Raw genomic sequence first — 13,853 nt, 5'->3', positions numbered from 1 at the left:
CAGATTTAATAAATTAAACACATTTTTAGCTGAATTCCTGGTGATTTTCTTTTTTTTTAACCAAAACTAAAATCCTTCTAAAAACTGTAGGGGGCCAAAAAAATAACAGGTGTAGACCTTACAGTGAAATGCTTACTTACAAGCCTTTAACCAACAATGCAGTTTTAAGAAAAAATAAGTGTTAAGAAAGTATTTACTAAATTTACAAAGGGAATGTGTTGAAAGAAATAAAAGCTGAAATAAATCACTCTACTATTATTCTGACATTTCACATTCTGAAAATAAAGTGGTGATCCTAACTGACCTAAGACAGGGAATTTTTACTAGGACTAAATGTCAGGAATTGTGAAAAACTGAGTTTAAATGTATTTGGCTAAGGTGTATGTAAACTTCCGTCTTCAACTGTACATTTTACATATACATTTTGCATACACATTTTACATACATGGTACTTTTATATAAAGTAGTCACATAACAATAATACTTTACCAAACATACGTAAACTCTTTAAACTCAACCCTCAGCCACTCTCAGCCCATCCCACCTATCACCATGGACCACCCTCGTTTGGTTTCCATGTGCCATATTTTTTTCAATTGTGCTGTGATGTTTTACATAATTTTTTTTACCTTTCTAATCGTATAGTTTCCACAGATTGTGAGCTAAAGATGAAAACCTTTCCTACAAGTATTATTATATTATTTATTGACTAAGTATGGCTTTCGAAATCGCCCAACACTGCTATTTGTAAGGTTAATTTTAATTGCATGTTGTGATTTTTTTAACCATTCCTGAACCTGTGACAAGAAACAAGCTAAATAGGAGCAATACCTGAATAAATTATGTGTTGATTCTGTCTCTTCGTAGCAAAATCTACAGAGCTGAGATTGTTGTATGCCCCATATATATAGCATTCTGTTGGTGGCAAGAATTTTATACACTGCTCAAAAAAATAAAGGGAACACTGTAAACAACACAATGTAACTCCAAGTCAATCACACTTCTGTGAAATCAAACTGTCCACTTAGGAAGCAACACTGATTGACAATAAATTTCACATGCTGTTGTGCAAATGGAATAGACAACAGGTGGAAATTATAGGCAATTAGCAAGACACCCCCAATAAAGGAGTGGTTCTGCAGGTGGGAACCCCAGACCACTTCTCAGTTCCTATGCTTCCTGGCTGATGTTTTGGTCACTTTTCAATGCTGGCGGTGCTATGCACATACATTTTCGCCTCACAACATTGAAGTGTTAGAGGCCTCCAGTTTTTAAAATGGACTGGATCATTATACTTACCACCAGGGTCCTGTTTTAGTAGTAATGAAATCAGACCTTTTTGTTGAGTACCTGAAAGTCTACCATTTGTATAAGAGGAATTAGAACATGCTAATAATGGATCTTTGAGTACATCAAAAAAGGTCTGATGTACCTCTACTGGTATACCATCAAGCCCTGGTGTTTTTACAGACTGAAAAGATTTTATTGCCTCAAAACGTTCCTCTTCTGTAAGTTGGCCTTCACACAGGTCTTTCTGTACATTTGTTAATTTTACATTATTATTATTATTATTATTATTAGGAAAGAAATCCTTACAGTTAACCTCATTCAGTGGAAATGGAGGAGACTGCATAATCATGGATAACTCCATCATTTGTAATGAGTTTCTGTAAAAAGAAATTGGTAGAATTTCTATGTTGAAGATTTTCCATCCATTTCGCTTTATTTTTGTAATACATTACACTTGATCGTTCTTGAATAAGCACCTCCATTTCTTTTTGTTTTTCCTCTAACCTATGTTGTGCCTCTATAGTACAGTTTCCATTACCATCTACCTGTGCTGTTACTTCCTCTATTTCCTTTATTAGTCTAATCTCTTTTCACCAAAACTGCTTTTGTTTTAATGATGAGTATTGTATTAAATGGCCTCTAAAAGTACATTTGAAAGTGTTCCATACAATAAGGGGATCTGCTGTACCTAAGTTGTGCAATTTTGTTTTATATATTAAATGTAGTACACGTTAATATAAACCACATGGAACATTTAAAACATCCGGTTTTGACAGGTGCATACTCTGTGACTTCTAGGAAGATTTTAACCCACTTAACCCCAACACTTCTCCAAGTTTTCACATTATTATTTATTTCTTATGATTAATGATTCATTTTAAGGTAAAAAAAAAAAAAAAAACACAAAAAACCTGTCCCTCATTTTAAGGTCAACCCTGTTACGTGAACTGAACTCTTATTTTAATATGGTGAAACTATTCCTTTTAAAAACAAAACATTCGAAAGGAACTTTGAACATCTAATAGTCAAATCTACTATTTTGGGCAATTTTCTGGTGTTTTTTGGTGGAAACCTGAGCAGGTCGAGCATAACATGTCAACACCGTTACCAATTGACAGACATCTCTGCAGAGGGCGAGTATTTATCAGACACTTCTCATCTGATTTGTTGCTTTTCTTTTCTTTTTTGGGTTGAGTGGACCAGGACCATTGGAACAACAGAAAGAGGACATACTGTATCTTGCAGTCAAGTTTGCATTTAGGAGCTTCTAAATTAATGTGGTATTTCACATTTCAAGTAGTTTCTTTTGTCTTTTGTTGGTTTCTCATCAGTCAAGTAAGGATTTCAGAATGGTTGTATACAGTCTTTACAAAGCATTGTACTTTTAGCAGTGATAGTCAATATAACAACACTTCAAATGGGATTTTTCCACTAGGTCTCTGAGCCAAGTTGCTATGGGGACTAGCCCCAATGTGACACTTGTAGTATAGTAATCACATTAGGACTAGATCAAGGGCCTCATTAATATTTTTATTGCAATATAAGATTGAATTTAAACTGTTTGACATTGCATTTTTAATCAATCCAGGGGCTTCACCTTTGTTAGCTCACCAAGAAAGGGCTATTGTATGGAACTAGATTTTCCCCTATGTAAACATATTAAATCTCCCGTGGTATCTACTGTTGATACAATGGAACAACATGAGAGCTCTGCCAGGCTCAAGTGCGAGGACTAGATTTCATAATACACTCAACGCTTGGTAGAGTGCCTATACACAACTAAAAGAGCCATAATGGAATGGTGGCAGAACAATGCTCAGGATCCCCCACAAGTGTTAGGAAACTCCCCCATTTTGGATCCCAAAGGGTGGCTGGTTCACTCATCCCCCAGAAAAAATTGGTTACGAAACAAGCATTTGTTTCATTATGGCAACTTTTCTCCTCCGCTGAACTGATTAATGACTGAGCGAAAAGCCTAGGCGGCCAAACTGATAGTAATTACATGAGAGCCGTTGATTGTGACAGTGTTCAGTCAGTGGAGCAATTGGAACGTGGAGAATTAACAGGCCTGTTTCAGGCCAAAGTACAGCCAGACAGATTTCCTCTCTGGGATTGGTTAAAGCTGGTAAATAGAGGGAATTTCATCAGACAGTCAAATTAATTGATATATGAGGTAGGCCTAATTATTCAAATGAGAGCTGATCATTGAGGACTGTAGGACCATAGGCTGGTCTCATTGGAGTATGATAGCTCAAGGAAGCTTGATGGGGACATTACAGCCATAACCTACCACTCTCTCCCTCTCTCTGATTCAGTCTCTCTCAATCTCTATGGTATATGACTGTTATATCTGGTTGCTATAATCACCCTATACCTTCTTCCCTCTATTCCTCCCACGCTTTGATCTCTCTTCCTTCCTGTTATAACTCCTCCATTTTCCTTTTTTTCTCTCCTACAGTAACTGCCCCTTCTCCCTGGCGGCTGCCCTGGCACGGGCTACAGTAGACAGTGTTCTGCAGAGTGACCTCTCCACCTACCACGTCCAGAAGACTGTTGAGGATGGAGTAGACCCTTTCCCCCGTGAGTCCCCTGTCAGCCAACGCCTGACATGCATAATCAGGTCATGTACTGACTTAGCTAGGCTACTGTATGGACACAGTTACTTTTTATACAATATATTAGCTTAAATTCAAAGCCTTTGTCAGTTTAGGTGTTGTTTCAATCAACACCATGGACAAATGAGAAACATCACCATTTGTATACTCAGCTAATACTTAGCATTAAAACAGTTGCTCTTCCTGGCTCACTTTTTCATACCACAGTTTGATGTCATCCACTGTCACTTAGAATTCCATTTACTTTGTTAGTGACAAAATAAAGCACTCTGTGGAGCGAACAAGCGAGAGCAGAGGTCTTTTAGAAGAGAAGGAAACAGCAGTCTAAATAACCCTGCAACACTCCTTTAAGATCTGTGTTTTTGCCAGGGAGAGAGAGAAAGAGGCAGAAAGAGAATGCAGGGGAAATATATATATATATATATATATATATATATTATATATATATATATTATATATATATATATATATATATACACACACACACACACACACACACACACACACACACACACACAGTTGAAGTCGGAAGTTTACATACACCTTCGCCAAATAAATTTAAACTCAGTTTTTCACAATTCCTGACATTTAATCCTAGTAAATATTCCCTGTCTTAGGTCAGTTAGGATCACCACTTTATTTTAAGAATGTAAAATGTCAGAATAATAGTAGAAAGAATGATTTATTTCAGCTTTTATTTCTTTCATCACATTCCCAGTGGGTCAGAAGTTTACATACACTCAATTAGTATTTGGTAGCATTGCCTTTACATTGTTTAACTTGGGTCAAACGTTTCAGGTAGGCGTCCACAAGCTTCCCACAATAAGTTGAGTGAATTTTGTCCCATTCCTCCTGACAGAGCTGGTGTAACTGAGTCAGGTTTGTAGGCCTCCTTGCTCGCACATGCTTTTTCAGTTCTGCCCACAAATGTTCTATAGGATTGAGGTCAGAGCTTTGTGATGGCCACTCCAATACCTTGACTTTGTTGTCCTTAAGCCAATTTTGCCACAACTTTGGAAGTATGCTTGGGGTCATTGTCCATTTGGAAGACCCATTTGTGACCAAGCTTTAACTTCCTGACTGATGTCTTGAGATGTTGCTTCAATATATCCAGATAATTTTCCTGCCTCATGATGCCAACAACAAACCAAAAAAATCTCCATCCTCCTCACTGTGCGTGGGGTCAATGTAGACACACGTCCTCTTCCAGGCAGATTGTTAACATCTCCAGTTACTTTAAACTTCTGGAAATAGGCATTTTCAACCATTGAGCTATTTTCTTATAGCCATTTTTGTCACACATAATTACTGTATTCTTGGGTCTTTCCCATAGTGATGGATGACTATGGGAACTTGGCCTGTGTGTCACCTCATATTTATACCCCAGTGAAATAGGAAGTCATGGCTTACCACTTAAGTGTTCCTAGTCACTCAGGTGAATTTAAAAACGTTAAATATTAATTGGAATATACTTAAGTTAGATTTTACTTTTAGAATTTCTAGGGGTGCCAATAATTGTGACACATATGTTCATAGAAAAATATTTATTTCACTTTTTCACATTTATTTTTTTCAATCATTTTACTTCAATTAAAGGTTTGATTTTTGTAAATCATTTGAATGAAATACCAAGAGGTTAAACAGCAAAGAGTTTTATTTTCACAGCCCATTTTGCTCATATTTGCCAAGGGTGCCAATATTAGTGGAGGGCACTGTATATATGATTTTGGCTCAAGTAATTTGTGTGACGAGGTTGCTGTCTTGGGACGGAGGGTGGGTTGGTGAAAGCCATAATGAGAGTGGGTAAGAGGTGGTAAGAATGGAGGATACCAGTCAGCCTGGCCGTTTAGCCCCAAGGCAGAGGAGAGACACACAGACAAACACACACACGCAGAGCTCATACTGCTCCCTGACAGGGTTCTGGGATGGGAGGTTAAATTTAACTACAGAGCCTGGGGAGCTAGGGAGAGGAGGAGAGGAATGGAGAGAAAGGGAAGAAAGGAGTGTGAGGAGTGGAGGGTGGAAAGAACAAGTCCTTAGTTCCACTAAGTGGAGCAGAGAATTCATTCAACATGACGTCGTCCAGATATCCATTGCAGGGGGCTATGGAATCTTAAGGCTCTTACGATGAATCTATAGGACTCTATAAGAAGCATCAGATCTTCTCAAGAGGAGTCAGTTCCCCTACTATCCTGTAAGTTACTAATGAACAATTAACCCTTTGCAACAAAGAGCCCGTCCTCCCCAATTAAGGTGCCACCAACCTACTGTGATGGGAACATCACACATTAAGACGTTTTAAAACGTACAGAAATAACAAACATCCACATTGAAGCTGAACTGAATGTTTGATGAGTTCCGTTCAAATGCGGCAGATACAGTAGTTTAGCGTTTACTGCAATGGCTCAGTAGCCGAAAGGTCGCTGGGTGGAATAAGCGAGCCGACAAGGTGAACAATCTGTCGATGTGCCTTGAGCAAGGTACTTAACCCTAATTTGCTCCAGGGGCGTCGTACTACTATGGCTGACCCTGTAAAACAACACATTTAACTATATACAGTACCAGTCAAAAGTTTGGACACAACTTGTAGAATAATAGTGAAGACATCACAACTATGAAATAACACATATGGAATCATGTAGTAGCCAAAAAAGTGTCAAACAAATTCTTCAAAGCAGCCAACTTTTGCCTTGATGACAGCTTTGCACACTCTTGACATTCTCTCAACCAGCTTCATGAGGAATGCTTTTCCAACAGCCTTGAAGGAGTTCCCACTTATGCTGAGCACTTGTTGGCTGATTTTCCTTCATGCTGTGGTCCAACTCATCCCAAACCATCTCAATTGGGTTGAGGTCGGGTGATTGTGGAGGCCATGTCATCTGATGCAGCACCATCACTCTTCTTGGTCAAATAGCCCTTACACAGCCTGGAGATGTGTTTTGAGTCAAAGCGCAAACCCAGATGGGATGGCGTATTCCTGCAGAATGCTGTGGTAGCCATGCTGGTTAAGTGTGCCTTGAATTCAAAATAAATCACTGACAGTGTCACCAGCAAAGCAGCCCCATACCATCACACCTCCTCCTCCATGCTTCACGGTGGGAACCACACATGCGGAGATCATCCGTTCACCTACTCATCCGTTCACCTACGGCTGAAACCAAAAATCGCACATTTGGACTCATCAGACCAAAGGACAGATTTCCACCAGTCTAATGTCCATTCCTCATGTTTCTTGTCCCATGCAAGTCTCTTCTTCTCATTGGTGTCCTTTAGTAGTGGTTCCTTTGCAGCAATTCAACCATAAAGGGCTAATTCACACAGTCTCCTTTGAACAGTTGATGTTGAGATGTATCTGTTACTTGAACTCAGTGAAGCATTTATTTGGGCTGCAATCTGAGATGCTGTTAACTCTAATGAACGTATCCTCTGCAGCAGAGCTAACTCTGGGTCATCCTTTCCTGTAGCGGTCCTCACGAGAGCCAGTTTCATCATAGTGCTTTATGATTTTTGCGACTGCACTTGAAGAATTTTTAGAAGTTCTTTCAATTTTCCAGATTGACTGACCTTCATGTCTTAAAGTAATGATGGATTGTCGTTTCTCTTTTCTTATTAAAGCTGTTCTTGCCATAATATGGACTTGGTTTTTTACCAAATAGGACCATCTTCTGTATACCACCCCTACTTTGTCAAAACACAGCTGATTGGCTCAAACACTTTAAGATGGAAATAAATTCCACAAATTAACTTTAACAAGGCACACCTGTTAATTGAAATGCATTCCAGGTGACTACCTCATGAAACTGGTTGAGAAAATGCAAAGAGTGTGCAAAGCTGTCATCAAGGCAAAGGGTGGCTACTTTGAAGAATATAAAATATATTTTGATTTGTTTAACACTTTTTTGGTTACTACATGATTCCATACGTGTTATTTCATAGTTTTGATGTCTTCACTTTTATTCTACAATGTAGAAAATAGTACACATAAAGAAAAACCTTTGAATGAGTAGGTGTGTCCAAACTTTTGACTGGTACTATATAAACTCAGCAAATAAAGAAACGTCCCTTTTTCAGGACCCTGTCTTCCAAAGATAATTAGTAAAAATCCAAATAACTTCATAGATCTTCATTGTAAATTGTATAAACACTGTTTCCCATGCTTGTTCAATGAACCATAAACAATTAATGAACATGCACCTGTGGAACGGTTATTAAGATACTAACAGCTTACAGACATTAGGCAATTAAGGTCACAGTGATGAAAACTTAGGACACTAAAGAGACCTTTCTACTGACTCTGAAAAACACCAAAATAAAGATGTCCAGGGTCCCTGCTCATCTGCGTGAACATGCCTTAGGCATGCTGCAAGGAGGCATGAGGACTGCAGATTTGGCCAGGGCAATAAATTGCAATGTCTGTACTGTGAGACACCTAACACAGCGCTACAGGGAGACAGGACAGACAGTTGATCGTCCTCGCAGTGGCAGACCACGTGTAACAACACCTGCACAGGATCGGTACATCAGAACATCACACCTGATGGACAGGTACAGGATGGCAAAAACAACTGCCCGAGTTACACCAGGAACTCACAATCCCTCCATCAGTGCTCAGACTGTCCGCAATAGGCTGAGAGAGGCTGGACTGAGGGCTTGTAGGCCTGTTGTAAGGCAGGTCCTCACCAGACATCACCGGCAACAATGTTGCCTATGGGCACAAACCCACCGTCGCTGGACCAGACAGGACTGGCAAAAAGTGCTCTTCACTAACGAGTCGCGGTTTTGTCTCACCAGGGGTGATGGTCGGATTTGCGTTTATCGTCGAAGGAATGAGCGTTACACAGAGGCCTGTATTCTGGAGTGGGATCGATTTGGAGGTGGAGGGTTCGTCATGGTCTGGGGCGGTGTGTCACAGCATCATCGGACTGAGCTTGTTGTCATTGCAGGCAATCTCATCGCTGTGCGTTACAGGGAAGACATCCTCCTCCCTCATGTGGTACCCTTCCTGCAGGCTGATCCTGACATGACCCTCCAGCATGACAATGCCACCAGCCATACTGCTCGTTCTGTGCGTGATTTCCTGCAAGACAGGAATGTCAGTGTTCTGCCATGGCCAGTGAAGAACCCAGATCTCAATCCCATTGAGCACCTCTGGGACCTGTTGGATCGGAGGGTGAGGGCTAGGGCCATTCCCCCCAGAAATGTCCGGGAACTTGCAGGTGCCTTGGTGGAAGAGTGGGGTAACATCTCACAGCAAGAACTGGCAAATCTGGTGCAGTCCATGAGGAGGAGATGCACTGCAGTACTAAATGCAGCTGGTGGCCACACCAGATACTAACTGTTACTTTTTTTGACACCCCCCCTTTGTTCAGGGACACATTATTCAATTTCTGTTAGTCACATGTCTGTGGAACTTGTTCAGTTTATGTCTCAGTTGTTGAATCTTGTTATGTTCATACAAATATTTACACATGTTAAGTTAGCTGAAAATAAATGCAGTTGACAGTGAGAGGACGTTTCTTTTTTTGCTGAGTTTATATATGTAATCTATTTACACTGAGTGTACAAAACATTAAGAACACCTTCCTAATATTGAGTTGCACCCCCTTTTGCTCTCAGAACAGCCTCAATTCGTCCGGGCATGGACTCTTCATGGTGTCAAAAGCGTTCCATATTGACTCCGTTGCTTACCACAGTTGTGTCAAGTTGGCTGGATGTCCTTTGGGTGGTGGACCATTCTTGATACACACGGGAAACTGTTTAGTGTGAAAAACTCAGCAGCATTACATTTAAGAATATAATCATAGTGTTACTCCTCACAGGCAAACAAAAGACAGGGGTTAGCCAGGGGAGAGAGACATGAGAGGGTAGGTGTGCAGACAATAGGTGACCTATTCCCATGACATCTGGTAGGAGTGCAGTCTGCAGCACACAGACGGAGACAGCGTGGAAGAGAAAATGTCAGCTGTCCCCTCCGGGAGACCCAGCCGGAGAGATCACTTCTCATGACATCCTCTTTTCCCCTCCTTCCTCCATCTCTCTGTCCTTTTCCCCAGCCCCCAACCCATTTGCCAGATCGCCTCTCTTGCCCACTTGTCCTTAATTCCACTGGAACCATCTTCTCTCTTCCATTGAGCTGTTTCCCCTTGTATTCCCCGTGTAAGGCCCCAATGTTAGCTTACATGAGTGGCTTTGGGTTGGTTCAAGTGTGACAGATCTCAAGTATGGAAAACAGGGGTTCCCAGACTAACGGGTCATTTGGGACTGAATGCACACAAGTGTGCGTGTGTGAGAGAGGGCACACATTTGGGCATAGGAGCACATTGCTGTGCCTTTCTTTGATTACTTGTGTGTGGTTGCATGTCAGACAACAGGTCTCACATTCAGGTAGCCTAGCAGCAGGTGGCCTAGTGGTTAGAGCTTTGGACCAGTAACCAAAAGGTTGTTGGATCGAATCCCCGAGATGACAAGGTTGTAAATAACAATTAGTTCTTAACTGACTTTCCTAGTTAAATAAAAACATGCGTGTATATTATTCAGCACATTCTTTTCATGTGACTATATGCATCTGTTTGCCATTCTTTTCACCAGTGCACCAATGCATCCATGTGTGTAATGTGTAGTGTGTAGTGTGTAATGTATAGTGTGTAGTGTACTGTATGTGTATGAGTCTGTGGTTTGATCACGTGCCGTTTGTGTGTTTGTTCATGCGTGTCGTCTTTTAGAGATTGAGTCGGTGGCATTTGCCAGGCTCATTTTCAACAAACTGTGTGAAACATGCTGCCTGTGGCTGAAAGACTTCCCTTACCGCCGCCGGCCTCAGCCCTACTACGAGACTTCCATCCACGCCATCAAAAACATGCGCCGCAAGATGGAGGACAAACATATCGTCATCCCCGACTTCAACACTCTCTTCAACATACAGGTAAGCATGAACAGAGTAGTCATTAACCACAGGTCTAGGATCAGTTCAACATAGAGGTAAGCATGAACATAGTAGTCATTAACCACAGGTCTAGGATCAGTTCAACATACAGGTAAGCATGAACAGAGTAGTCCTTAACCACAGATCTAGGATCAGTTCACTCTAGCATGGTTAATGAGGATAGAAGATTTCAACCACAGATCTAGGACCAGATTACCCTTCAGTTCTAACCATAACCATTAGGGGGATGTGGATTAAACTCTTTAAATGAAATGACCATTGAAGTGGTGTTTCTGGTTAAGCATAAGAAGAAAGGGTGGGAAAGGAGGGCTCTAGTACTACTATAGTCCTGCCCTATGGCTTCTCCCTAGTGGCCTTAAAAGTGCTTACTCTAAAAGAGCTCTCTGGAAACCCCAAGACACACGGCATATGAGCACAAAATCAATACATTGTTCTTGGCCCCACTCATAACATTACCCTCCTATCAAAGATGGACTTCAGGATTTATGTCCTTGTTTGAATGTTTCTTGGCAACGTTTGGCCTAAAACTTGATGCAGGAACAATAATACACAGTATCACCATGTGATATAGCGCATTTCAATTCAGGAAATAACCGGACATTTCTATTCCAAATTCTTCTCTTCAAAATCATTGTCCACTGGCTAAAAAGAGACTAATTCATTCTTCTGTGTATATCAGCTAATTAAGAGACTAAGTGGGTTAACCCAGTGTGTAAACCCAGTAGGCTAGTCCGGTGGGCTAATCCAGATGCCCTGCAGGGAAGCTACCATCTCACTTCACTATAGGGAGAAGATCAATAAAACTCCACTATCCAACGTATTCCCAATACAGCCCCAATGAGAGCAGTAAATAATAACACATTAGGTGGCTGCCAGTGAATTAAATGCTTCTAATAGCATTATTGGCCATAGTGCTCTAAATGAAGCAGAACAACACACCTTAACAGCCCCCCCCCACACACACACACACACACACACACACACACACACACACACACACACACACACACACACACACACACACACACACACACACACACACACACACACACACACACACACACACACACACACACACACACACACACACACACACACAAGTCTGATAATAGTATGTTTTCTGAGCCACACAGAGTCAATCAGATCTGTCATTGAAATCCTATCCTTATTGGTTTGCCAGTCATCCCAAATGATTATGGACACTTCCCTCACATCCCTTCTGAACCAACCGACCAATGAGACATCCCAGACAGGCAGACGCACCAGCTCAAAGATCCTCATATAATGACATAATTATTCCGTCGGATCAAATGTTTATCCATTCTATTAAGTGTGCTAGTGGTGGGTAACCCGGCTAATTGGCATTAAACCCCAGTTAATTAAAGCAGATGGATGAGTGGAGACACAAACCGGTTATATTTGGATTTGCATATTCGCGACGAGGCACTACACATGCCATTCATGGGAAACGCACAACATCATGAGAGTGACACACAACTATGCTGTATACGCAATGGTAATTTAGAATTTACTATGACCAGTTAAGTTTGTTTATGGAACCTTGTTGTAAAGATGATTGAGATTGGACAGATGAATGCTTTGCATTGCTTCATACTCTGATGTTTACAAAGCATGAGAGTCACTATACATGAATCACCATCATGTTAGAACAAGTGATGACTCCAATGAAGGGAAGAAATATTGAAGCTATATGACATTGCAGGTCATACTGTTTTAACCTTTGACCTGTGTGTTTGTGTTTTCAGGACCAGGAGGAGCAGGCCTTCTTCGCCGTGTTCGATGGCCACGGGGGCGTGGACGCTGCCATCTACGCCGCCAACCACCTCCACGTCAACATGGTGCACCAGGAGTGCTTCAGCCAGGATCCAGGGGAGGCCCTTTGTCGCGCCTTCAGAGTCACCGACGAACGCTTCATTCGGAAAGCAAAAATGGAGGTAAGGGCTCAAACATTGGCCACATTAATCTTGAAGGTTTAACTTCAATACTGCTGGTATTGTAGAACTGCAGAGAGGCAGGTTAGTTCAAATGTCTAAGCATTTGTTATTACTGTTCAGAATTTGCTTCTAATAGATGTAACATTTCTGTGAATCATAGTAAACAGTTATTACTGTACACATGTTTGTGTGTTTGTGTGTGTGTGTGTGTGTGTGTGTGTGTGTGTGTGTGTGTGTGTGTGTGTGTGTGTGTGTGTGTGATGTGTATGTGTATGTGTACGTGTGTGTGTGTGTGTGTGTGGTGTATGTATGTGTACGTGTGTGTGTGTGTGGTGTGTATGTATGTGTACGTGTGTGTGTGTGTGTGACAGAACCTGCGCTGCGGCACCACAGGGGTGGTGACCTTCCTGAGGGGGCGGACCCTGTACGTGGCCTGGCTGGGGGACTCTCAGGTCATGCTGGTCAAGAAGGGCCAGGCCGTGGAACTGATGAAGCCTCACAAACCTGACAGAGAGGTAATGCACACAGACACACACACTTAATCACTGTTCACTTCACACACAGGCGCTGACATCACTTGAGCAGAGATGTCTGTCACATATCCAAGCACATAGCGTTAATAGCATCTTTCTCTCTCCCTCTACAGGATGAGAAGCAGCGTATTGAAGCTCTGGGAGGCTGTGTCATCTGGTTCGGCACATGGAGGGTTAATGGCAGCCTGTCTGTATCCAGAGCCATAGGTACACCAACAATCACCATATGCCTTATACAATTACCATATATAGTACAATATACAGACTGCAGCTGCTGTACCATGCCTGTTGCTGAGTCCCCCCTGGACTTCCTCTAACCGGGGGGGGGGGGGGGGGGTGTTTTACCTTGGTCACCGCCAGCGTGAATGAGAGGAGTATTGACAGAATTGAGAGGTCAGCAAGGGGTCGGAGTATGTCGTGTAGGTGTGTCCTGCAGAGAGTGCGTATGTGTGCCTGCATACTTAGCAGAAGGCCCATAATCAGTCTAAACTATTTGGGTGATTATGCGTGCGCCAGA

General features: G+C 41.7%; 1 protein-coding gene across 1 annotated transcript in view; it reads left to right on the top strand.

The window, feature by feature from the left end:
- The window catches only part of LOC106603465 (protein phosphatase 1E), a 96,820-nt gene that overhangs the window by 77,268 nt on the left and 5,699 nt on the right, over nt 1-13,853 (top strand). The window contains exons 2-6 of the mRNA XM_014197187.3: nt 3,749-3,870; nt 10,628-10,827; nt 12,615-12,803; nt 13,175-13,318; nt 13,450-13,543. Coding sequence (XP_014052662.1) covers nt 3,749-3,870; nt 10,628-10,827; nt 12,615-12,803; nt 13,175-13,318; nt 13,450-13,543 — 749 coding nt within the window. The remainder of the gene's footprint in view (nt 1-3,748; nt 3,871-10,627; nt 10,828-12,614; nt 12,804-13,174; nt 13,319-13,449; nt 13,544-13,853) is intronic.

The sequence above is a fragment of the Salmo salar genome, chromosome 04 (assembly GCF_965601325.2).
Source record: "Salmo salar chromosome 04, fSalSal1, whole genome shotgun sequence".
Lineage (NCBI taxonomy): Eukaryota > Metazoa > Chordata > Actinopteri > Salmoniformes > Salmonidae > Salmo > Salmo salar.
This window is presented reverse-complemented; position numbering and strand designations above follow the sequence as displayed.